This window comes from Lasioglossum baleicum, chromosome 7 (assembly GCF_051020765.1).
Source record: "Lasioglossum baleicum chromosome 7, iyLasBale1, whole genome shotgun sequence".
NCBI lineage: Eukaryota > Metazoa > Arthropoda > Insecta > Hymenoptera > Halictidae > Lasioglossum > Lasioglossum baleicum.
This window is the reverse complement of record NC_134935.1, coordinates 4,168,352-4,195,650: the sequence shown is the minus strand read 5'-3', so window position 1 is coordinate 4,195,650 and position 27,299 is coordinate 4,168,352. Positions and strand designations below refer to the sequence as shown.

The 27,299-nt window shown below is 41.5% G+C and overlaps 2 protein-coding genes across 5 annotated transcripts in view; both read right to left on the bottom strand.

Moving 5' to 3' along the window:
• LOC143210538 (uncharacterized) overlaps positions 1 to 13,422 on the bottom strand; it is a 50,143-nt gene extending 36,721 nt beyond the window's left edge. The window contains exon 1 of the mRNA XM_076427459.1: positions 10,235 to 13,422. The gene's annotated coding sequence lies outside the window, so the exon portion shown is untranslated. The remainder of the gene's footprint in view (positions 1 to 10,234) is intronic.
• Positions 13,423 to 21,823: 8,401 nt separating this feature from the next.
• The window catches only part of LOC143210536 (multiple PDZ domain protein), a 165,390-nt gene continuing 159,914 nt past the window's right edge, over positions 21,824 to 27,299 (bottom strand). For all 4 annotated transcript variants that reach the window (XM_076427454.1, XM_076427456.1, XM_076427455.1 and 1 more), the window contains 7 exons: positions 27,114 to 27,185; positions 25,431 to 25,554; positions 25,191 to 25,348; positions 24,947 to 25,102; positions 24,722 to 24,856; positions 24,220 to 24,393; positions 21,824 to 23,105 (listed from right to left, as the gene is read on the bottom strand). In XM_076427454.1, coding sequence (XP_076283569.1) covers positions 24,223 to 24,393; positions 24,722 to 24,856; positions 24,947 to 25,102; positions 25,191 to 25,348; positions 25,431 to 25,554; positions 27,114 to 27,185 — 816 coding nt within the window. In that variant the 3' untranslated portion in view covers positions 21,824 to 23,105; positions 24,220 to 24,222. The remainder of the gene's footprint in view (positions 23,106 to 24,219; positions 24,394 to 24,721; positions 24,857 to 24,946; positions 25,103 to 25,190; positions 25,349 to 25,430; positions 25,555 to 27,113; positions 27,186 to 27,299) is intronic.

Below are 27,299 nucleotides of genomic sequence, written 5' to 3'. Positions count from 1 at the left end.
GCAAGTTTAACGTATTTTTTCAAGGTTAAAAAACGTTCGTACCACAATCTTCATAATTATTTCATATTCTGTGCGGCGCACAGTGGGACCTTTCGTCCAAATCGGAGACAAAATCAAAGAACTTTCGATAGAAATGAGGTAGAGCGATGGAATTTTTTAAAAATTAAAGCTGAAACTTTGCAGAATATGGGAAAAACAGGGAGATTATGGTACGAACGTTTTTTAACCTTGAGAAAATTCGTTAAGCATGTAGAATTTCAAGAAATCGATTTTACAATATCCTGAGGCCGTAGACAAATTTTGAGACCAGATTTGAAATCAGCGTGAAATAATCTACGGGAAATGAGATGTAGCATGTTAAAAAAAAATTTTTTCTGCACGTGGTATTGAAAAAACTGCAATTTTCTTGAAATTGTGAAAGTTTAACGAATTTTCTCAAGGTTATAAAACGTTCGTACAATAATCTCCCTATTTTTCCCATATTCTGTCAAGTTTCAGCTTTAATTTTTAAAAAATTTCATCGCTCTACCTCATTTCTATCGAAAGTTCTTTGATTTTGTTTCCGATTTGGACGAAAGGTCCCACTGTGCGGCGCGGCGTGCAGCAACGAACGTTTGATGCCGATTTCGTTGGTGTAAGCGCAGACCGGAAGTTGCTCGCGAAGGTTGCGGCACCGGAAGCAGCGTTTTCGTTTGAAGACGGTTTCCGAGATCCTCGCGGATTGATCGTTCCAGTTATCCGTTCGCGTAAACACGCCTTGAACGGCGTGACCGATACAAAAAAGTGGAGGGAGAGGGGGAGGGGAGAAAAAAAGAACTTTCCCCGGTTTAAGGAGCAAACGCAATTTCTCGGTCGGCCCCCACCTTGGCTTTCGCGGTTGCAGTTTCTAAGCACGGGTTCCTCGCGTTACTCGCGAGGCATTGGGTGGGAGGGGCGAGAGGGGGGGTGGCGGTGGGGTTAAAAACGCTGAGCGATTCGCGAAACGGCGGCGCCGCGCCGTTAACGAGCACGCGACGAGACGCGGCGACTCTGACGAGGCCTCTCTTCGTCTGAACGGCTCGGTTTCAAAGCCTTTCGGAAAAGCATTATTTACGACACGGACGCGCGCAACTTTTTAATTATTTCGAGAGCACGAAACAAACGTACTTCGGTTACGCGGCTAACAATAAGTAGAATGAATGGCAGAGCGAGAGCAGATCCTTCTCGGCGCAAGACTTCTGCGAATCCCTTTGCTCCCCTGGGATCCCCGGGATCATTAAACGAAACTGGGGCTTTTTCTCGTCGAGAGGCACGCTCCGGAGGAAGAACTGCCTTTGAGATCTCAGATTGAGGAACGTTCGACGTTACCGCGTTTCTTTTGTTTCCGCGTTTGCGCCCGGTGATTCTGGGCCCGGATCGGTCGTAAATTGAAGTAGATATTGAATGATGCTGTATCTAGCCTGACGCTTTATCTATCGCAGCTGCTTAATCCATCGCTCACCGCCAATTTTCTAATGATCTTTCTCGAAAGATCGACGTGATTACGCGATGATCGTGTTAAAATCGTTCGATGCGTGTCGATACGTGCGTACTTACCGAGACAAGATGTATCTTGTGTCGATCGCGTGCGGACCGGGAAAGTTTCTCGCGAATCTTGATAACGATTCCGAAGTTATCGTGAATCCCACAGTAATGAAAAGCGAATTACAGCCTTCCCGTGGAGCGAGCGGGTTAATCGCGAAATAGACTTGATGCTGTACCCTCGCCGGTTTCCAGCAACATGCAAGATTAAAAGGTTTTTCGTTAACATTTCGTTATCGTTCCGTGATAGAATTCGATTCGGATCCCCGGAACGTTCGAGGCGATGATTTCGATTGCTTAATTAGACCAGCTCGGCGTCGGTCGAGTGGGCATTCATCGAAAACCCACGGCTCGTCCCAGGGCACAATCAAATTTCACCTAGAGCGCTCGTCAGCAAGTAGGTCGACGCACGTTCGATTTTCGCCTCTCTCGCACTCGCGAATAAGCGAGCCGCGAGCCGCGAACCGCGCGCTCACGCGTCCGATATCCGAAATCGGTGTCTGTTTCTGTCAGAATTCAACAGGGAGTTCCCCGGCCGGGGCTGGGGGCAGGAATTTTCGCGAAATGTCGCCCGCTATGCACCGCGCGCCGGTTTCGATACAGTATCGATAAGGTGGTCCTCAGGTTCTAAGGAAGAGTAAAGCAAGACGCGAGGGAAAAGTTGTTAAATGTACAACAGACCGATGAATAGCAGTTCTCCCCGGTATAATCTCTGTTCATCTATTCGCCGAGTGACTTTTACTCTAGACATTTTTCTCGATACCTTTAACACCGTCCTTACTTTCTGTTTCCGAGTCCGAACTCGTACATACTTTGTCTTACTTATCCAGTAACTAATGGTGGGGTTATCTTCGGGGTTAAAGGCACTTTCCCATCTCCAAACATTATTGTATACGATCCCATAGAAATTAGTCGTACCACTTGAGAACCGGATAGATGTAGTAAAGATAGTAATTTATATCTGGTAAACTCTTTCTTCGCCAGAGTATTGTAATTCGAAAGACAGTGTCCGAGAGAACGGGCGGATGCGGCGTTAAATTGTGCTCGATAATCGCCCGAGAATGAGTATGGAAAAGGAAGTTCCCGAAAGAATGGACTCCGGCAATTAATATCTCGGCGGGCAATTTTTTCCCTACAGGCGACCGGCAACCGAACAGAATGAGTTACTCCTCTTCAACCGCGACAATATAATCCCGTCAAGCCTATTGTTGGAGCCCGTTCCGAAACGGTGACTTATTATCTCAATTTTCCTATGAAATTCACTGGGCGCGATATCTATCATCCCGGTCGATTGAAAGACCGACGGAGCGTTTCGATTTATGAAAAAGAGTAGGTACCGTAAACAGTCGGAAACGGGCGTGCATAGAGGGAACGAGGGCGAAAGGGGACAAAGGGGACAAAGGGGGGCAAAGGGGGCGTCGAAGGGCTGATACGTCGAACGCGACCTATCGATTCCGGTGGTTCGTGTATTCCGCCTGAGCGGCCTCCGTCGATGCGTGAATAATAACGCGGAGCAGTTCGAGTGGGTCCGTTGCTTGAATTCGCATGAATTCAAAACCCCCCGCGCGGCCTTGTCGATTTGTTTGGCGCCGATCGATTTAATACCGTCATCGGGGGCACCGAAGGAAACGATGTCCCGTGGATCCCGTAGGAACCGCCTGTTCCCCGATCCACAATTTCCACCTCACGATAAACGATCGGTACGGTAAAGCCTCGGCACGTGACACGTGTGAGAAAGATGTGCACGATAGATGTGAAAACTTCATACATTGTTAAATATAGATATTCTGAAATAGAAGAGGGCCAGTCGCAAAGGGTTAAAGATGTTTTAATCGGTGTTCGCCGGATCGCGACAGACTACTTTGAATAGGGGCAAACAAAACAAAACAAAACAGAAAAAGTCCGCGGATTCATTTCCCGGAGACACGAAGCATGAACGCGCCGACGTGATAATTGAAAGTACAGAACGGAGCAGAACGGAGTAGAACGGTAAAGTGGGAATGGACAGTTGTTGCGGTACATACATATATGTATACATACGTACATACGTATTTACAGGATGCGGTGTAAATCGTGGCCATTCATTTCGCGTCGGCGACGGTTCTGGACACCGCCGTGCCGGAGGAAAAATAGTGAAGATGGCGGACGACGGGATATTCGCCGAACGAATTCATGGCCCGAGGCGGCCGAACCGTCGAGCCTGCTCGATAATATTGCAGTCTATGTATATCGTAAATAACACGCGGCTACCGGACACTGTATCCTCCACGTTCTACGCGGTCATCTAGATTGCACGACGCTGCCACACATTTCTCTATCGATCTCGATGTCGAACACGTCGCGATCGCTCGTCCGATCGTTCCACGAACAATCTACGAATGTTGGTGCATTCGGCTGTTTTTGCGATAACGTAATTTTTTTCGTACTTTGTCAAACGTGGTACACACCAGTGAATAGTAAGAGAAGAATAGTTGAGATTCTTTCGATTAAAATGAGTCCAAACATTACGTACATCGGTCTAGTTTTATATGTAACCTTTGAAGCGCGTCTATCTGCTTTTTCTCGTCTACCGAGACAAGGCCCCGCCGAGCCGCACAGTGGGCCAGAAACCGATCTTTTTGGACAAAAATCTGCCGACAACTCAGTTTTTCATCGATTCAATTGGAATTTTTTTTTAAATGTTCGTGAAGGACTATACTTTGATGACGTGCTGCGCGAAAAGCGTTAACTGTCACAATCCAGAATCCTTATCTACAAAGCCCAATAACTCCGATACTTCATCCGCCCATACCATAAATTTGCATGTCCCAGCTGAGTTGCCGACACTTCTTAACCCTAAACCCTAAACCGCAAAATTTTAAACTGTAAATCTGGTCTGAGAATTACCAATTGAATAGAATTACATTCGGCACTTATGAGACTTACCATTAATTTATTCATTCAACAGCAGCGTTTCGCTTCTTGAGCAAGAACTTCCCTGTGCTGGCCATTCTTTATTCTTAGAGAGCTTATAAGTGGATCGGATGATAATAACATATGCCGTATAATATCTATATTTGTCTTTTTGCGGCAACACATTCGGGAGTTTTCAGCTCGTGATTTCCTGAAGACTTTATTATTTGCCTCTTGTGGCTCTTCTGAATACAAACCAATTGGCAGTTCAAATGTAGCAAGTATGTACTTGACTTCCATGTTGCAGTACCTTATGAACTGATGGAGGTAGTTTATACCATGGATAAATTTGAATGCACAATTTAGCCGTCTCCGAACAATATTCTTTGAATTTCACAGAATCAGCTTTCTTGTCACATGTAATTACCTGAAGAATGTTATGCAATCTTGTGATAATAACCGCGTTTAATCCAGTCACTGCAGCAACTGATTCGGCTTTTCTAAAGAAAGTTCGGGCCACGTTCCCAGTATTTCATGTACCAGCTCCCTGTTTGACAACATCAACTGTGATTGATAGCTCTTTCAAAGAATTTTGCACTTTAACTTAACGATTTTCGCGCAGCACGTCATCAAAGTATAGTCCTTCACGAACTTTTCAAAAAAAATTCCAATTGAATCGATGAAAAACTGAGTTGTCGGCAGATTTTTGTCCAAAAAGATCGGTTTCTGGCCCACTGTGGCGGGAAAGAGCGGAGACGGGTCGCGGAAATTTCGGTGTACCAGGTCTGGGAAATTTAAGCGAGCACTGGTCTGCCTACTGCTTTGAATTTTGCGGCGGGCATGCCAACGTGATTTCACCCGCGATTCTTGAAGCGCTACGAACTCTCGTCCGAAGTGGAACGTATTGCCCCACTTCGTCTTACTTATGTCAATTGTTTCCTAAGCTGCAGCATCATCTACAGGGGCTACTTGACTCAAAGTATCTCCATATATAACGCGCATCTCCCGCGAATCCAGTTATTGCACTTTCGAGTTACTCCCGGGGAATATCGCAGTTTTAATGGCTACTCGAATGACATTTATGACCCCGCCTTCCCTCCCGCGACCACCCACACAATCTGTAATGTCCGGCTAACGTGTTCACTGTTTCTGGAATAATTTTCCTCCATTATAGCCCAGGGCTAATGTTCCCCGCGCTGGTCAACGTTTCCAGGACGATTGTAAAACATACGAAATACAGTCCGTCATAAAAGTCTCCATTCGTAACAGTATAACTTTGTTAACGTCAAAACCAACAACGCCTGTTTTCAATTCCTGTAGAAGATTTTGTCTACTCGCCACAAAATTACACTTCAAAAGTGGAAATCCTGTTTCTCTTCTGAATAATGAAACACACCTTTATTCCAAAGTACAAAATAGCGTATATATGTTTCTTCTGTCGATCGTATTTGCTATTAATAATAAATTTTTAAATGTTTTCGGCGCAACGGTTAAATCGTTTATTACGAATTATAAAGCAATAAAGTTATTTTCCCCAAAGCAAGCGAGTGTGTCTTTATGTACAATATTTCTTACATTCAATCATTCAATAATTCTGTTTTCTCAAAATTATTATAACATATTTACTTTACAGACGCGATTGAAATAAATCTTGAAAAAGATCCAAACTAGGATCGAAACGTTGATTTTGTTTGACAATTAGCAAAATTGCTTTATAATTCGTAATAAACGATCGAACCGTTGCGCCGAAAACATTAAAAAATTTATTAACAAAATAGTGTGGTATGAATTCGTATAGAAATGAATTATCGCCGAAGAAGCCGGAAGTATTTGGGGATGAGTTGTGGGACGAGGACGAGAAATTTTTCAGGGGAAAACATCAAAATTTTCGTGTCGGGAAAACCGATTACCGGCGGAGTTCCGCGTGGAACGAACGTGAATGGAGAAACAGTTCGTTGATCGAGTTCCGCGAGCCGAAGAATTTTTCTCGATCGCACCGGAGAAAACAGCTGGAAGTATGTTAGATCTCGGAGCAAGTACTAGATACGTGCACGGTGCTTCTCCGGTTCTCTGCGGACACTGGCTGACCGGAAACTGCTTCGATATTCCTAGAATAGTTGATGTTGGGTATTCACGAGGCCATTGCGAATTGTCGTAGAAAACAATGTGTTAAAATAGAAAAAACAGTTTTCTTATCGGAATATATTCTATGTGCCAATGGTAACACATTATACATATGTACTACGGGATGGAATTCCTTCTTAAAAGTAAGTTGAAAGTAGTACAGTGGTCTCTGTGACGTCTCCTGAAAGACGTACAATCAATCTACCGATAAGCAAACGAGAGAAAGGAGAAAAGGGAAACACCGTCGAGGAGACGATCGAAGAAAAAATGTATGGACCGTGCGATGGTACTTTGGAGATAACTCTAGATGTCCTCGCAAACGAGATAACTAATGCGATGGAAGTTTCTCACGTTTGAAAGTGGATTACGAATCGATACCGAGACCGAGAGACGGGCGATCCGTGTAACTATTATTATTAGAGCGATTTGATATTGACCGGCGGGAATTAAATCGCCGAGGTTTAACTAATTCAGCGGGAATGCGCGCCGCGAGTGTCGGAATCCCATTAGCATGACCTTCCGCCGTTTGTGAATTCGCGATTTCACCATTTTCAAACTCGTGCTCTGGGCGGTGAAGTGTAGCAAAAGTGAATGTGAAATCGAAAAACGTGGACCACTTTTCTCAGGCTTGCTGTGGACCATCCTTAAGGATGTTCTGGAGGTATATAAAAACGCAACAAAATTTTTGAAAATTTGACAAGATATAATTCTTACCACGTTAATGCAATTACCAAAGTTTGGGTTCGATTCACTGCACCGTTTCAGAATTATAGCAACTTAAAGTTTGCACATTTTAACACGTCTTCTTGTGGAGAATTCATAAAATTCTACTTCAAACCCTATTTGAGGCGGTAGTATACCTTTGGATTGTAACTAGAAAGGGACTAGAATCTACTAGATTTTGAGTCGAAACATGGGTTTGCGATTTTTCGCTCAATGTCCTTGTGCGAGCAAATTTTGGGCTGGGTGAGGGCTCATTCGAAAGAGGAAGGTTCACCCCATGGTGCTCTGGTCATCCTATCAGTCAAAAAAGGCTTTTAGAGACTGAAAAATACATTGAAATCTGCGGGATTTTTTCTCGATTTTCTCTCTACTTTGGACACTCATATTATTAGATATAAACATAATCTCGTTAACCTCGTGACCAGAGCACCATGCGGTGAACCTTCCTCTTTCGAATGAGCCCTCACCCAGCCCAAAATTTGCTCGTACATGTTTCGACCCAAAATCTGGTAAGATTCTAGTCCCTTTCTAGTTACAATCCAAAGATATACTACTGCCTTTCAACTAGAAACTCCAGTTTTTTTTATACATAGTAAAGATTATGTAATTAATTATGTTCAAAATTTATTAGGATTTACTAACCAGCTACAGAGCAAAAAACTATAAACTGTTACAAAACGTCAAATTTATCGTGTTGTCATCATAGACATATAGAGATAGACTGCGCGGCCTGAACGAAGCGCTGAAGCCCACAATGGCGGCGTGCGAGAGAGAGAGAGCATTAGCCGGGGTCCATAGCGCTCTCTTTCTAATTGATGTGTCGACACATCATATAGAAAGAGAGCGCTATGGACCCCGGCTAATGCTCTCTCTCTCACTCTTTGTACCGCGCGCCGCCATTGTGGGCTTCAACTCGCCCATAAGACGGCGCAGTCTATCTCTATATGTCTATGGTTGTCATCTAACTAGCATGGAAACGCGACAACTGTGTAGACCACTGAATATAGCTACAATCAGAGGGTACAATTATTCGAAAAAGTCACTTACAACTTTTTATAATATGAAGACAATTTGATTAAAAAATAAATATAACATGAAATTCACTAATTAAACGATAACTTTTTAAATTAATCTATTTTTTTAAAATGCAAAATATACTCGTGAATGACTTTCATTGCCAATATATTGATGAATTTCGAATTTGTTGTACTTTTGTCTCCCATTGTACTTCCAGAACATCCTTAAGGATCGACAACTAACTATACAGCAAACTATTTGTAGTAGAACATAGATTGTTGGAGGTCTGAAGAGAATTAGTCTTTATCTATTGATCTTTTTATTTCTTCGTTTTAATGGAAAACCGCCTAAAATAGTTATACAGAGTCTGTCCGGAAAGTAATGCAACCACATTTTTAAAAAAAAGTCTATTAAACTTATGGGTCCTTGGGCGTCGACACATTTTTTCCAGCGCGATTTCCATGCTTCGTATGCTTCCTGGAAGGCGTTTTTTGGAACCTATCGTAGTACCCTCGTCACAGCCTCTTTGACGCGTTCCACGCTTTCAAAATGGCATCCTTTTAGCACATTTTTAATTTTTGGAAACAAGAAGAAGTCGGCGGGAGACAAGTCAGGACTGTAAGGGGTTTGAGAAAGTGTTGTGATCCAACTAAGAAGTACCGTTTACTGTTTTGCCCGTAATCTATGGAAATGTTTTGGTTGGTAGTGCTCGACGAGGCTGCGACGAAGGTACTACGAGAAGCTCCAGATAATGCCTTCCAGGGAGCATACGAAGCATGGAAATCGTGCTAGAAAAAATGTGTCGACACCCAAGGGTCCTACTTTGCAGAAATTTAAAGGTTTATACCCATATGTTTAATAGATTTTTTTTTTAAATGTGGTTGTACTACTTTCCGGACAGACCCTGTAGAAACAAACGAACACGCACGTTGGAAAAGCAGAATGTGACGCGAAGATTGTAATAAACCGATATCAACACAATTACCGTGGAGTATTGTTCCGTACAAGTGGAGTCTTTAATTGTGCGGAGTGAACGACAGTACAACGTCAGATAGGAAGACAATAATGGTACATGAACAAGGATAATATAGTTTCTTGTCCGATGTAGATAAAACAATGTGTTAATTAAGACACTCTCCGTGAGAATTTCTTTCGTCACTCATAGACACTGCAGCCTTAAATGACGAACTCGATGGCAGGAAAATGCGAGAGGCGAAGGTGGGGAATGAAATCAACGGAACGTATTTTTGCAATTCAGGCTCGGAGCTGTTGGCTGTTTGCTTTGTAATTCCTGGCACAGTTGTGATTTCCAAAAAATGTTCTTTCAACATTTTAATTTAGTTTTTATTCCTCGTAGGGTACTTTTGTCTCGACTGCTGTGTCATTCAACTAACCTGCTCATTCATGAATTAGTTAACGAAGGTGCAATATTTAGGTGAAACTGTCGTTCGCTCGCTATTGCCTCCCCATGTTTGCGTCATGCGCCTACGGCCTACACCGTTGTGGGACTCTGATGATCTAATTTTTCATGGGACCCGCACAGATTGGTTCCCGTAGTTCCCGAGAGTCTAGTTGCTTTCCAAGAAGCAGTTACGGGTCTAGCAGGCGCACGAATCCTTTCCTGGCCCATTGTAATTCAATCACAGCATCGTCCCGGATCGCAAGCAAACCGCGACAACAATCCGTCTGATTAAAACAACCCGGGCGATCGCGCTCGTTCGAAACTCGGGCATCCCCGAGCGCCGCGCGGCAGTAATCCCAGGATCAAAGAGCTCCGGCGCGGTGCGCGGCACGGCTCGACGGCGAAGATCGAAAACGGTTTAGCATATGCGGGATAATCAGTCGGGCCTCGTCGAATGCCGGGCGGCTCTCGAAACTTCCTGATAAAATGGTTCGGCTAGAGAGCGAGTGTACTCACAGTTCGAACGTCTCGAAGTCCACTTCGCAGCCGAGTGAAGCCAGAGAGCAGTCGATCACGGGAAGTGGTTGAACATCGACAGGATGAACCTTGGGGGATCGATAGCCGGCTTCGAGAATGGAGAGAACTCGTTGGAAATCCCAGCGGACCGGAAGACGCGCGACGACGATCCCTGAAGACCGGCGATAGACGATCAAGCTCTCGTCTCGTCTCGGATCGATACGTTTACGAAAACTTTGCCGAGGAAAAATTCGCGGGCTAAAAATACGGGCCCATCGACTCGCCGAGATTCGCTCGCTATAGTCGTAACGACTGGCACACACTGGCTGACCGCTGCCAAGAGGGGGCCAGGCTTCTCCCAGTGAACGGGGCCCCCCTTCCCAGCGCGGCGCAGCGTTCGAGACAATTCAGAGGAAGAAAGTAGGCTTCGGCTGACCCTTCCTTCTTATTCCGTGAATCGACTTCACTATTACTTGCTACGAAAACAGACGCTCGAATTGGATCGGGCTTTCCACCTGTACCGTGGAAAGTTAACTATAACACATTGCGTGGACGCGTGATGCCCCGATGTGGCTCCCTGTCTACCGGTCGTTTCGACAGTGATCGATCCCGACCGCTCAGCTGTGTCATGATTAACGCGATCTAGCCTGTGGTGCGTGGGGAACGGGTCCGGAATGGCATCCGGCATCCGGTTTCCGGTTACGGAATCTCCTTGAGAAGATCCTTCCGATTTTCGGGAACCCTTTCACCCCCTTGTCGCATCATATTTTCCTTCCCTTTGCAGCGTGTCACACTGCATAAATAATTTCCTGACGTACTTGCGAACGCTCGAGCTAGGTATTATTCAATGAATATGATCGCAATTGACGCTCCTATCGAAACGTCAATCGTAATACGGTCGCCGAATAGAAGAATCCAAGCACGTTCCACGTGCGACTTGGTCGGAGATGTGATTTAGAATCGGATACTGCAATCTCTCTCGTATCTTAATCGAATTTTTGTATTCATAGGCTGCTCGTGTAATATCTGCGCGAACGATTTCGTAATATCGACTTTCCCCGTTAAGAAAAAACCGAGTGCAAAGTTCTAGTTTGACCACTAGGCGTCTAAAGGCTGGCGGATATGTTTAAAACGGCGCGGCGCGCGCGGCGACTCGATGGTTAAACGTTTTGTTGCGCAGCGCCGACTGGCCTTCATGTTTTTCCAGTTAGCTCGACAGTTTTCCAACCGTTTCGACTTTTACGGCGAGGAGCCAGGAGCTGAAACGTGTCGTGCAGACACACCGTACACACCGTTGCACCGAAGTCAATGGTCCCCATACTATCTGACTTTGCTGCTTTTCGATATGGATTCGATACGCTTCGCTCATAAAAACCATGGTTTGCGGACCATTTTCGGCGGATTTCATGCGTCGATCAAATGGAGAACGGTAAGAGCATCTAGAAAATTAAAAAATATTGCTGTATCGTTTTCCACTTTATAAAGTTGTCGGTAGAGAGAGAGAGAGAGAGAGAGAGAGAGACTGCGAATTTTTATGCATTTATCAAACGGTGCAAATTATAAAAATCCAAGAATAAAGTTATGCTGTTTTCAACGTGAAAAGACGTATCGCGAATCCCGAGACACCGTGTATACTGCTCGTCACACGTTGCTAGTATTGCATACAAGAAATATGTGTATGTCGGTCACAGTTAATGTCGATCCACACTGACGTCGCTTAATACTACCGTGAAACTTAGTTCCGACGTGTTCTCGCGTGTCAAAATAATGTCTCGGTGAAACCCGCGTCCGTGATTTCAGCGTGACCTTGCAACAATACTCTCCCCTAAGTGTTCCGCAGACCTTAACACTCAATCTTTTCACTTGAAGGTCGCAGTACGGCTCAATTCAGTTTAACGGCAATCAAACTATCAGTTAGTGTCATCTCAGTTGGACGGCCGTTCCCATACGTTAAAAATAAGCGCGCCATTATTGTTATCGTCGGGTACTGTTATAGCGAAGCTTTTTTAATGCTCGAAAACCATCACAAATTAATTAATAAATATATGAATGAATTAAAAGATGTTAAACAGGGTTTTACTGTCTCTGTTAATACATATGGCTATCGGTTCCTGCAGGCGTTCAATCGAGAATGTGCTTTGCTTTACTTGGTCGTAGGTATCGATTTAATTAGCAATTAGTACTAATTGGCAAGTTTATTGGTATAGATAAACCTCGTTAATGGACTTCGAGTAGCAATTTCACTTAAGGAGCGCTTAACATGAATAGCGTAAAATCAATCATATATGTATAAGTAAGACATTAAAGTTTTACAAAGTCGTAGCAGCTGAAGCATCGAGGTTTATTACAATCGTTACTATATTAAATCTTGTTCGTCCCTTCCAAGGACGTAAAACATTCTTGGGACACCGTGTAAAGGTAACGAAAAAATGTAAGAACACGCGAGCGCGGAAGTTCGGTGGAAAAGAAAACAGCAAACGGAAGAGAACGAGGGAAAAAGTCGCGAATATGCTGGACGCGCATAATTGCGATGCGGTCCCGTTTCGAGGATGAGAAAAGGAACGGTCATAGCAGGATATAAACGTAGCAGCCGGCTCAGCTTACGGACAAGTTTTGCGAAACGCGCGTGAACTACTTCTGCCGCGGCCACTCGCCGCGCCGCGCCGTATATTCGCCGGGCATTCCGAACTTTCTTAAGCAATTATGTTATAAGCTGTGCCCCCCTTTTTCCCGCCTCGCGTACACTGAACGCTTTGAACCCCCTCGGTGCTTTTTCGCATCCCCCTTTTCGCAGCCTCGTCTTCTCCTCCGTGCACCGCGTCCTATCAATTTCGCAGAAGACGCGTTCTTCCGAAATTAACGAACTTTTAAGATATACGAGGGTAGTCCCAGAAGTACCCGACCTTGACATATAGCTCTGGCGGTTGTTATTTAAAAACTTACTACATATAGCCAAAAGTACAATCTTGAAGACGCTACGTTGTTTAGTGTTTGTTTGACAGCCACCAATAGCATTTAGCGAGAAAGAAAGTGTTGTTCCATCCGGACAATGCACTAGTTCACACATCCGGTATCGCGGTGGACAAAATCAGTGAGTTAAAGATCGAATTGCTTCCTCACGCACCCCATTCGCCAGATTTAGCCCCCTCAGACTATTTTCTCTTTCCAAACTTGAAAAAATGGCTCGGTGGTAAAAGATTTGCTAACAATGAAGAGGTGGAGTCTGCGGTTGATGGCTATTTTGAGTTGGGCATTAATCGATTAAAATTTTAATCATGATTGATTTAATCGATTGATGAAGTTAATCGTCAATCGTTGATTAAATGGAGAAATCGTCGAAAAATCGGCGATTGACTCAATCGATTGATTTAATCGTTAATCGTTAATTAAAAAAAGGAATCATCGAAAAATCGGATGATTTAATCAATTGTTGAAGTCAATCGCTTCATCGTCCATCCATAAATTGTAATAAATTGTAATAAGAAGATAATATATTTCAACAAAAACATGGTCGTAGCTTTCCAGGAATAATAACTAAAGCACGTAATCAGAGTTTGTATTATAGACCAAACGACAATACACCTAAACTCAGTTTACAGTTTTTTCAGTATTCATACAGTTCTGATTAAGTATTTCATTTCGAAATTTCAGCAGTTAATCATTAATCAATTATCCGATTGAAGATTAATAACTGTTAATCGCAATTAACGATTAATAAGTATTTAATCGTTAACCACAATTTTAACGACTAAACGAGGAGATTAATTGTTAATTGCGATTAAAGATTGAAGAAGAAAAGTCGTCAATCGTTGATTAAATTTTTGCCCAACTCTGGCTCGACGGATCTCACTAAAACTAAACAGGGTATCGAAGCTATTGAATATCGCTGGGAAAAGTGTATCGAGCCAAAAGGAGACTACGTTGAGAAATAAAGTTATTTTTTCTCAAATTTTTTGTGTTTTCTTTGTTAGGTCGGGTACTTCTGGGAGTACTTTCGTATGTATTTTTCTCTGACCGTACTCTTCGCATTAATTAATGAATACGTACGAGCTTCCGGTGTACGAATTGTAATGATCGACAGTCCTCGTCGCTTTCATTAAACCGAAGATCCAGAAGAGCGCTCAAATATTACCATTTTATTAGAACGGTAATCGATTACCCATTGATACACCTGATGCTCCGACCGGTCGCATAAATTCCAGCAGCGTTAATCAAACTTGGGGAGTCTCTCGTTGCCTCGAATTCTATCCACCAGATTAAGCGGCGGGTATTCCAAAAATTCAATTCTTTTCTCTTTTCAAAAGAATTACTAAAAATTGTTAGGAAAAATGGAATTTAAAAGTAGGATAGCCCCTCGAGAAGCCAACTATGGCCGGAACCGGAATGGTCTTTTATAGAAACAATCGAAATTTTATAGGAAAAAGTGGTGATTCAAGAATGGTATGGAACTCAATATTAAAAAATGCCATGTTATGCGGTCTTCCCGTCGCTCTGTACCATTCATATATCCTTACCGTCTCAATGACTATATCTCTCCTCAATAAGTGAGGTAAAGGACTTAGGAATTCATTTCTCCTCAACCTTGAACTTTTCCAACCATATTCATGATATTGTTAACTCCGCCTCAAGAACACTCGGGTTTATACTACGCTTTTCTACTGATTTTCACTCAATACACACAATTACATTGCTATATACACTCCTCAAAAGAATTAAGGGATCACTTGTGCGAACCCGAAAAATTGGTCCCACTTTACGTGATCATAAATCGATTTGCAAAATCCTGAGGTCGTAGACAAATTTTGAGACCAGATTTGAAATCAGCGTGAAATAATCTACGGGAAATGATATATAGCATGGTAAAAAAAAATGTTTTCCGAACGTGGTACTGGAGAAACCACATTTTCTTGAAATTCTACATGTTTAACGAATTTTCTCAACGTTAAAAAACGTTCGTACCATAATCTCCCTATTTTTCCCACATTCTGCAAAGTTTCAGCTTTAATTTTAAAAAAATTTCATTTCTTTACCTCATTTCTATCGAAAGTACTTTGATTTTGAATCGAGTTTGGTCCAAATTTTCCACTGTGGACGGGCGCGGCGGTAGCGTATTCAAATACAGCTGCCATAGGAAAAAATTGTCGCAGCTAGTTCATGGGGTACTCAATCGAATCGGCAGAATGTCTGCTTCAATCTGACGTTCGGATCATGGTATTACGATCATTTCTCGCCGAGATACAGCGAGTTAAAGGAAAAATGGAAATTGCGCATTTTTTAAGCATATTTTCAGAAACACCTGGTATATCGAAATGTTAATGAAATTGAAAAAAACAATAATAGTGCCTTGAAGAGAAAGAAATGCTCTTTCTATTGCTTTTTTGCACAAGGTTGTACGATAATTTTTTCGCTTTCTGGAGTCAGTTGAAGTTAAAAAGCCAACATTTACTTCACTTTTGAATAACTCGAATAAAAAAAATCACACAATATGCAACAACTACACAATTTACACAGGGAAGATAGCCCTACCAAATGATATTAACGCGATTTACCAAAAAAATTTGTTTCTCCCCGTGTGATGTTCCAAAGTTACACCAAATTTTTGTTAATCGTCAATGTTGTCTTCATCTCGCTATAACTTTGTAAAAAATGAACATAGCAACAATTTGAAACAGAGCATCTGAAACTAGAGTTCAGGCTTTGAAACCATTGTGTAACGATATCGGTACAGCAATTTTTAACGGAGTTATGATCACGTAAAGTGAGAGCAATTTTTCGGGTTCGCACAAGTGATCCCTTAATTCTTTTGAGGAGTGTATTACCCTTGTCCGTCCCCGGTTAGAATTTGCTGCAGTTATATGGTCTCCGAATAGCTTAAATTACGAAATCATGCTCGACAGAGTGCAGCATAAATGTCTTAGGTTTTGTTCTTATAAGATTAATAATCCTATGTCAATCTTTGATCACGATTCCTTCACAATATTAAACATAGTCAACTTGGAAACATTGTCTGCTCGCAGAAGAGTATCCGACCAGAGCTTTATTTTTAATTTAATTAATAACCAAATAGATTGTCCCTCTCTCCTAATGCAAATCAATTTTTACGCACCTGAACGTGCTTTAAGATCTCGAGCTGGTTTTCAAACACTTAAATGCAAATCCATATATGGATTAATAAATCCTATAAATCGAATTATTGCGAATTCCAACACTCTATACATATAATAGTATTGACTTTTTAATGGGTCGTTGCACACTTTCAAAAAAAAGTTACGCAGGATTAACTGATAATATTAGTACCTACCTGTATACCAACAGTTTTTTGTGCATGTCCTTTCTTAGTAATTTACGTTAAGTCTTTGTTCTATTGTAAACATTTGTATATATATAAAAGGACCTCAGTCCGTTCATAAAATAAATAATAATAAAGAATCTGTCGCCGAAGAAAAATAAAAATCCCCAATGACCGACCGACTAGACCCGAGTTTATTCACCGTGGAAGCGAAGTTTTCGATCGGACCAACTGGTTTTCGTTTTTATTTTTCACGATCGATTTATCCGTTCGTGACTTTCTTCCTGTTTTTCCGGACGCTGAAACTAGTCTAGCATCCCGACAGAACTGATATAATTACCGGTTCTCGGCAAGGAAACTCGGCGAGGTATTAGGTACACGGACGCGTTACGAAAATACGATCGAGCAGCTCGATCGAGTTATAACGGTGTACGATGATCGCCGATAATTGGACGCGTAATTTGTCTGCTTCAATGTTGCTCACAATGGCCTTACCGGTGAATGTAAAACTGCACGGAATCACGGCGCGGCGGTTCTACTGCGAGCGAGCGACGCTTTTTGCTGAAGAAAGAATCGGAAATGCTCGCAAATTAACCGCGATCCTTTCGTTACCCAATCGGCTTCATACGCGGATAACAATCGACCTACTTATCCAGGCTGACGCATTATTTGTACGTTTTATTTTCCTTCAATTCCTTGAATTTTTGAACCTAACAACGGTTGTACATTTATTTCTTGATGCATCTCGGCGAATTCGGTGAACCTAGGCGATATGCCCCACTTTTACGGAGACGTCAATCACACATTTCCATGAAAATAATATTCAGACAAGTTCGCGATATTATTTTTGATATCTCGTTCCTTGACCTTTACGAAATGCCTCTTTTTGAATGATTTTTATACGATAAAAATATAGCGGATATAAAATCCGCCGTCTAGTAATTATGAAATACATAGTTCATAGAACTCTTGATAGAAAGCATATAATTAGTAGAAAGCTTTCGAGCAATTGGAATAATGTTTTACTGTCTCTGCTAAATATAAAGTAATAATGGCTAAGGATAACGAATGAAACAAGAAATTGTTACAGCATACGGAAACGATCTCCCAGATGATACAGTGAGCGGCAAAAAAGAAAGACGAGATTCGTGAACGTCTCACGATTAAAAAATTAGAAAGAGAAGGTTACATAACAAAAGAACGCGAGAATAAAAACTATTGTAGCAGTTATACAAGAGGAAAACGCGAAATCGCAAGAGTGATTCGCCGGACAAAACCTACGCGAAGCGCCAGAGAGATGATGCCAAAATCGCGGGACTGATTAATATGCGTAATGTCCGTCACCAAATACAACGGCGCTTTGTATGCATAACGATTGTTACGCGTTCGCTTTTTTTTTATGGCTAATTAATCCGTGCAGTTTACGAAGCCCCGTGCCGGTAACCCACTTGCGAGGCCAATAAACGATTTCTTCGGTCCACTTAGGAGCCGCGCGCACGAGCGAGAAAGAAGAGCACACCGGCGAAATGGGCCTTAGATAGCTATATGAACGGCGACATCTGATTCGGCCGTCCTTCTACACTTTCGAGCGAACACCTGCTTCCCCGAGACCGAGACGCATCGTTCATGGCTGAAGAAGAGATTCGCCGTCTTCTGTATCTCCGACATACACTTTCGATAGAAATCAGATGGTGCGATCTCAGTATAAACGTGATTTTCGGTCGCTTACCTGCTAGATGCTAGATGAATGGGAACTGGGGATTGCAATCCCGCGGGGTCCCGCGGAAATGAGGATTTAGTTCTTCGATCTAATATATATTTAATGAAGAAACAAATTTTACTTAATGATTAATGAGATAATCATCTTTAATCGTAGTAGTCAAAATTTCTTTAAAAAATACAAACAAAATCTAAATCTGCATAAATTAAAATAAATCTCTCTTTGGAAAACAAACTATATAATTGAAATATATACATATACGTATACAGTAGCGGACAAAAGTTTAAGAGCACTCTAAAGAAGACGATAACTTTTTTAATATTGTACTATACGATCTGAACTTTTTTGGGAAGCTAGAGCAGTTAGTTTACTAAAGGATGTGAAAAGAAATTTTTTCAAAAATTGCAATTGATCGGAATTGTTGAAAAAATAGTAAAAGTTGAATTTTTAACTTTTTTATGTGGGCCTATATTGAAAATTTAAAAAATACGTTTTGTATTCTGAAAATTTCGTCAAAATCGGTCGACGTTGCAACGAGCTACAAACGTTTAAAGATGGTAAAAATTGCAGATTTTCAAGATTTTCGGCAATAAATCGCGAACTCATGTCGGGCGAAGATATTTTGCTTTCTGGTTCGAAAAAATCGTCGACCACGCAAACTTGAAATGGTGGTTCCTCAAGATAAGAGTCTGCTCTATCGCGTGGTATAGTTCGATTTTTTGCTGGACCCTTATTTTTTGAGATAAATTCAAAAAGATCGTCAAACATTGATGCAAAAGTGGTGTCTCTCCGTCTTTAATGATCGTTGAAACATGTTTAAACAATCATAATGTATTAATATTGAATATCACTGTATTCGGGAAAGTCTAAGGAATCTCTTTTGCTGTAAAGATCAATTCAATATCTTTTATAATAACATCACAATGTTTGTTCAAAGTTGAAAAATATATCATTTTTTAAAACTCAATTTTTGCAAAAACTGTACGTCTAGAAGAAAAATTAAGGGCAGATTTAAAATCAGCGCGAAAAACTCTATAAGAATCGTATAGTGGGAATCGAAATACTTTTTAGCTGTTGGACAGTGTTATACGCATAGTCCTGCAAAATTTGCGGATCCTGCATCACCTATTTAAGAAATGCGGGACCAAGAAATGACGCGGGATTGCGGGATTGCAATCCCTAATGGGAACAGGAGAATAGGTGGGCGCTGTAAATGGATCAACAACGATTTGATATTGCCACTTTGCAATGTAATAGATCTCAATCTGTATATATTCCGCGCTCTATGTATAATCAGAGTTTCCTCGTCGTGTCATCGACGGTGCCGCGCTACAATGACCAGTGACCGTGATAACGAGAATTAGAATAATAACGATCATCGGAATAATGGTGAAACATGTCAATAATAATGACGATACTAATGATAAGAATAATTTAAATCGTTGACTGTAAAAGTGGCTCGATTGATATTGCTCCCCGAATTTCGAAGGCGTTTGGAGTAGCAGACACTCCTCTATTCATTAAGTTGCAAAACGCTCTAAAATTTCTCGTCTAAACGCTACTCAACGACGAATAAATTCCGCGCATACCCCGTCGTCTCTCCTCGCCATTTTACAATCGAACCATCCCCTACTATACCGCACGCCCGATAACGCTATCATTTAGCCGATCGAGCCCGAAACCGATCAAAAACACCGAGGATCAAAAATCCGAAATTTTATACTTCTCGAGTTTCGTAAATTGAAATTTTCAATCACTAATCTAATTAATTAATAAAGAGTCGTATATGTACAGCCAGCTTTGTTCTCACACGATCTATGACAATGTAATCGTCGAAGAAATTCCCATTCGAATCGAATTTCGAAAAACATTTTTATTCATCCAGGATTTACATTAGAACAAAGGTGACGCCATCCTGATCAATAAATCTGAATCTAGATTTTGCGCAGTTCTCAAAACGATAACAAGGTATAAAACAACGTAATAAATCGCATAAAAAAAGTCGGTTGCCGATTTCGATACAATTTTCCTGGAAACAACTAATTTTCCACTGTGTTTTCTGAAATAAATATTGTATTAATAAATTTGTTTGTATTCGTGGTCCGAATCTCGATCGGCTAGATCATTCATTTAATTTTGTTCAGGCGAACAAAACGATCACGAAGGCAGGTGCAATAACGGAGTCCCTTTTTTTCCTGCGAATTACCTTTGACTTCGACTCGTGTACATGTGTTTGGGAGTGTGTTCGATAACAAAGCGTTTTGTAAATATGTATACAGGTATATATGTATATAAATACGCGAGACGTGACGTCCCCGAATGGTTTTGTTCGCAGATTAGAGCTAGCTATTTCGTTGGCTCGCTTCCACGTGGATTCGGCTCGAATTCGATGTTGTGTATCGAAATCAAAAGCAACGAACAACGAACGACTAGCTTTTACAGTGCAGTTTGTCGGCCGTTAGATCCCCAGAGCGATCTACTTTGATCCTGGAACAGATAAAACCACGCTCGATCGCTGACCCACCTGTAAAATCCCATATATTTTTACGCGCGCGATTTCGGAGAGACTGAAATTGAACGAAACTCCGTTCATGCTCGCAGTAACTGAAAAAGAAAAGGCTAGTTTGCGAATCTTTGTGCAAAAGAAACATTTTCTTCGTCGCTTACAAGATGCAGAAACCGTATCAAAATTTCTTCCTACCTGTAACGATTGTAATCAGTTGAAAATAATGCTTTTCCTGTTAAAATGAAAATGAAAATATTCAATTATAATATTCTACAAAGTTGTAATAGATAACAAATAATATTTTTGTAATGACGAAGCGAAAGTTAATAAAGTTGAACTTTCGTTTACCTCGATGTCAGTTGTAAAATTTGGAAAATCGTCTGACATTTTTCAGCTCCGTCCGTTCCGAATCAAACTGAATCGCCCTGGCCGAGCTTTCACGGCGAAGTAACACTAAACTTTCGCGTGCTTTCGAAGCAAGTAAGGTCCTATGTCATTCGAATCGCAAGCTGGAGCGCGACCGATCTGTTTCTCCCGGTCGAGAATCTACGCTAAGGACTAGGATAATAGGATAAATTCAACTACACGCGATCAACAAGCCAGTCTAGAGTTTATAACAAGTCTTTATGCGAACAATTACTTTCGTCGAAGCTCGATCGCTCGACTCTTCCACCGTTCCGGCGCTGGAAATCCGAATTCCCTTGATCACTCCGAATCCATTGAACATCGACATTCACGGGGTACCTCGACACGATGCTGTTCCGTTTTGTTTGCTCCTTTTTGGTCCCTCGAGGTGAATAGAATCTTTGAAAAGGTTACCGTGTGCTTTCTCTATTTTCCTACGCGCAGCGGAAGCCACGACAACACGCGATCCTCATCGTGAAAAATTCAATGTCCTTTCGTGCTCTATAAAATCTTATAAAATCGCGTTTGTTATAAAAGATTTTCAAGTGTATCCTTTACTAATCGTCTGTATCCGCTGCGGCCTTCAACGGTGCACTTTCGCTCGGTCGGTCGAACGACACGCGACAGAAAAGAGGTCGATGCTCGAGCGTAACTCAGCGGGAGGATATAGTGTTTCCTTTTTTTTTTTTTTTTGGTATTTTTCTTTTGGGTGCAGTGTGCTCTATTGCTCGTGTTTTATGAACGTTGCGAGAAAATAGAAGAGCATGGACTGACCTTTACGGAACGCGTTCACTCCTGAAGAACCGAAAAAATAGCAGAAACACAAATCTTTGACGGCTCACCGAGGCAAACAGAGGTTGGGATCTACGGATTCGCGAGATGTCAAGGGGATGATTCCCGGGACGTACAAACTCACCTGACGCGTGGAACAGGTGGAACAGCGTCGAGCGATCCCGTGGGATTTCTCTTCTACGAACGCGCTCGGTAGCTTGAAAATGACTCCTCGCCTACGGATAGTCCCCGCGGATCTGTAGGTTTTTGAAACGTCGATCCCGAGGAGATTAGAATTTTATCGTGATAGTCACGGATGGTAGAACTGCGCGACCCCTACTGTCGCTAACAATAATACGTCGCCTAACTTAAAACGTAAGTAATACGAAACGGTACAAGCAAGATCTCTCTATTCGTATGAAGACACGGCGTGCCGGCCTCGAGAGGAGAGAAGAGCCTCCCCCCCTCCAGAAAATCTCGGCTCTTCTTCTCTTCGGCTCTTTCTTTTTGAATTTATCGAGTTTCATTCTTCCGCGGAACTCTTTTTCTCCCCTGTCGACTCGGCCCGCAAAACTCGCCGTCTTCGCAGCTATTCACGATATCATAGTTACTCTAGAACTGCATAAATACTCTGTCGTCACTAAATAATATGCGCGTAACGTATCGTTATCGGTTACATGCCGGATGTTCATCAATGGCAGACGGAATCTTTACTACAAGTGTCGACGTTAAGCGTCGCCGATGAATCGCGTGTTACAGTTAGCAACGGCTGCTCGCCGAGTACCTATAAAATCGTATTGTTCTTTTCACCGTTTGTCCGCGAATTTGACCAGTCGCCTCTGATCGCGTCCCATGGTGTTTCGCGCTGCGTGAAAAATTTCGAACACCGTCACGCGATGAGAACGTGGCTTAAATCGCACCGATGGAAACGAAGGTTTCGTCGACACCCTCGCCTCGAGACGCGATTTCCCTCCTTCGTTCTACATCTCTCTCTCTCTCTCACTCTCTCACTCTCTCTCTCTCGCTCTTTTTAAATAGAATTACGATGCTTAATAGTAAAACGGTACTTAGAGCTATAGTTACTTTGGTATAGTCAGTTATATCACACTAAAGTCCGCAATGTCGGAGTGCGGGGAATCCTCTTTCAAAGGTTTGTGTTCAGAGTTCCGCCTGCAGAACCCTGGAAAACGACCAACGGAAACGTCCATCAGAACTTGAACGACTATATTGTAATATATAATAACTAGGAAATTATGAACAACAAAGAAGATCTAAGCACCTATAAAATAAATCATAGTGCAAGGGGTGAAAGGCATTAGGTATTAGGTCTCGTACAGACTAGAACATTTCGACGAACGGCGATCGGAACGGATTTGTGCTATTTCCAGATTTTCTTGCGAACAACTATTGGTCTGTACGAACCATTAAAGACGTCAGATTCGAGATTAAATGACTTGAACTTTTGGAGATGTTGCAACATGATGAATTTTCGTCTTTATATGATTCTACGATACATATTCTGAATAAAAACGGTTAAATTCCGAGAGTGCGTTCCGTAAACAACAAGGTTGTTCACACATCGAGCCCTTTTCGATTTGGCTGAGCGTTCCAAGTTGTGAAAATCGCACACGTCTTGATATGTAAATACTAGAGGTTTGCGGGAACCCGGGAATTCCCGAATCCCGATGCCGGGAACAGGATGGGAAGCCTCGTATCATGTCGAGACGGGATCCCAAAAATCCTGAGTTTTTCCCGAAAATATTCGGGATTCCCGGCGGTGTTTCTGCATGGGTGTGCGAGATTCCCGAAAATGTTCAGAATTCCCGTAAAACATCTGGGAAAAAATGCGATGTTTTCATAGCAAGGGCCTCTTTAATAATTTGAGACAAATTATGAAGTAGAAATGTAATTTTTCAGATAATTTAAATCACCGATGTCTTTGTTTATAAATTTCTGTCTATTTCTTGACATTTATTCTTTATATTATGAATATTTAGGATATGCTATCTATTCTGCAAACAGATTTGTAAGTGCCACCCGTTCGCGTTCGTGCGCGGCGACGTTCGTCGAAATGTTCGTCGAAATGTTCTAGTCCGTACGAGGCCTAAGAAAAATGAAGAAACGTTGAAGGACAGTAGAAACCGACAAGCATCGATCGCGTCTGTCAACGAGTAATTAGCAAGTAGTTTGTTAGAGAACTTTCTCATAAACGGGACCAGGTAAAAGTCACGAAATCGATATTTCTCCAGATCCATTCGGTAAAAGTGGTCTTCGTATGTTCACGAGATGATTACCTGTCATTGCTTGGCGGACTTAAACCTAGCAAGTTTCAATTGCACCGGGTTAGAAACTTTCACGTGAACCGCGATGTCCTCGACTGGGGCTTCTCGAACGTCCGTGCCTCCCACTGCGACAACTCGATCGCCTTTGCAAATTTTACCACTTTCCAGAGCGCTACCGCCGGCCAACTGCGAAACAAACACGTCGCACATGTCACACAAACTCACGGAAACGGATTTTATGTTCGACGATAATGATAAGACTGCGGATCTCTATGCAAAATAAAAAATTTTCGCATTGATTGCAGGACACAGGAGCCAAATAAAATTTGTATTCTTCTTTTAATTATTCTATTAAGCTGAAACTAACATGTTGATGCCCTTAAATATCTTTCACATGTGTGCTCTGTTCTAAATTGTACATACTCATTTTTGTCATAAATGCATAAAATCCGCAGTCTGATAATGATTCGCCGATTTTCGTTTAGGATTTCGTAGATAGGAAACGACGGCTTACCAGGTCTGACACATATGCTCCTTTGCCGCTCTTGTATCCCGTTAAACAGAGGCCAGCTCCTTTGCCGGATTTCTTCTGCAACTCGACATCGATTTCTTCTTCTGGCTTCTCGCGCCGGTGGACTATCATCGTGATCTACGGATCCGAACGAATGGAAATTATACTACGAGATGGAAGACAATTCAATCGGAATGTTGAAGAAAATGAAAGAAAAGAATTTCTCACAGTGCCCGAGACTTTCAGCACGGTTGCGTGAGCCTTGTCATGCTCGATTTCTTTGAAACTGTTTCCGCACATGTCGAGTATTTGGTCACCGGACTGCAGGCGGCCATCTTTTCCAGCTGCACCGTCAGGAAACACTTCGACGATGAACACACCTTTCTGTAACCGAATCGTATCATCAGACGATTACAACATTTTTTCAAATGACGCTTTTTTAATATTAATTTGAAACGTTATCTAGTCTTACGCATGGAGTGTCCGAGCCACCGGCTATAGTGAAGCCAATTCCTTTATCTTTTTCTTTCTGGAATTCTATCGTTGTATCTCTTCCTTCTGCGATCTTGCAGACCTTTGGATCTTGCGGCGGTTCGGGTTCTTTCGGTTTCTCCGGTTCCTTTGGTTTTTCTGAAACGTGAACAATAATACCGTTGTCGTGTTTCAAGAGATTGTAACTTAGCCGATAGTACAATATACTATGTATGTATACCTGGTTCTGCTACAGGAACTATGCCTTTTGCTCTGTCCTCTTCGTCCTTTGCTACTTTACTTTGATTTGGATTGCACACCGTAAGCGTCACCACACCTTCTGCTTTCTTCAATAGGCTTGTAGCCTGTGGATAGCACCAGAGGTGGGCATTATTTGGCGCAAAATATATTTGAAATACTATTTAATATTTTAGATTTTATTTTGCTTAAAGAAAATAGTATTTTATTTGAACAATTTGAACCTCGAAATAAAATATTTCTATTTGAACAATCTGAGCCTCGAAATAAAATACTTCTACATATTTGAACAATCTGAACCTCAAAATACAATATTTCTATTTTAACAATTTCATCCACAATATAAAATATTTCTACACTCCTCAAAAGAATTAAGGGATCATTCGTGCGAACCCGAAAAATTGCTTCCACTTTACGTGATCATAACTGCGTCAAAAATTGCCGTATCGATATTGTTAAACAATGGTTTGAAAGCCTGAAACCTCTAGTTCCAGATGCTCTTCAAATTGTTGCTATGTTGGTTTTTTACAAAGTTATAGCGAGATGAAGACAACATTGACGGTTAACAAAAATCTTGTGCAACTTTGGAACATCACACGGGGAGAAACAAATTTTTTTGATAAATCGCGTTAATATCATTAGGAAGGGCTATCTTTCCTGTGTAAATTGTGTGGTTGTTGATTATTGCGCGATTTTTTTATTCGAGTTATTCAACATTGAAGTAAATGTTGGCTTTTTAACTTCAACTGGCTCCAGAAAGCGAAAAAATTATCGTACAACCTTGTGCAAAAAAGCAATAGAAAGAGCATTTCTTTCTCTTCAAGGCACTATTATTGTTTTTTTCAATTTCATTAACATTTCGATGTACCAGGTGTTTCTGAAAATATGCTTAAAAAATGCGCAATTTCCATTTTTCCTTTAACTCGCTGTATCTCGGCGAGAAATAATGGTAATACCATGATCCGAACGTCACATGAATACGCAAAATTTGGACCAAACTCGATTCAAAATCAAAAAACTTTCGATAGAAATAAGGTAGAGCGATGACATTTTTTTAAAATTAAAGCTGAAACTTTGCAGAATATAAGAAAAATAGGGAGATTATGGTGTGAACGTTTTTTAACGTTGAGAAAATTCGTTAAACATATAGAATTTCAAGAAAATGTGGTTTCTCCAGTACCACGCGCGGAAAAAATGTTTTTTTAACAAGCTATATATCATTTCCCGTAGATTTTTTCACGCTGTTTTCGAATCTGGTCTCAAAATTTGTCTACGACCTCAGGAAGTGGGAGCAATTTTTCGGGTTCGCACAAGTGATCCCTTAATTGTTTTGAGGAGTGTATTTTCAAAAATTACTGCAACAAATAAAATATTTTATTTTCGAAAATTACTGCATCGAATAAAATATTTTATTTTCAAAGTTGTATAGACACTGTAAAATAAATGGGATTATTTACTATTTAAAATACTATTTTCCCCGGCTCTGGATAGCACCATATAATTTTTAGACAATAACATTTATGTAACATTCTCAGTTGAAGCATAATGAATTTTGTAAATTGAAAGGTTCAAACTTCTTCGAAAGTAAATTGATGATGCTTGTCGCAGATTCGCAAGAATAGATTGTACGGTTTAGTCTTTCGTAACGATAGTAATTGTTTAATACCTCGTCGTACGTCGAGCCCAACAGGCAGTCCAAATTAACAGCCAAGATCAAGTCGCCCACTTGCAAGCCGGCCTATGAAAATGCAAACAGAGGCGATTATGCGTTTAGAAAATACGCGCATTGTGTGTCGTATTTAATTAGTACTCGGGACACGCGGGGACAATTGTGTTGTCGACGGGACAATTA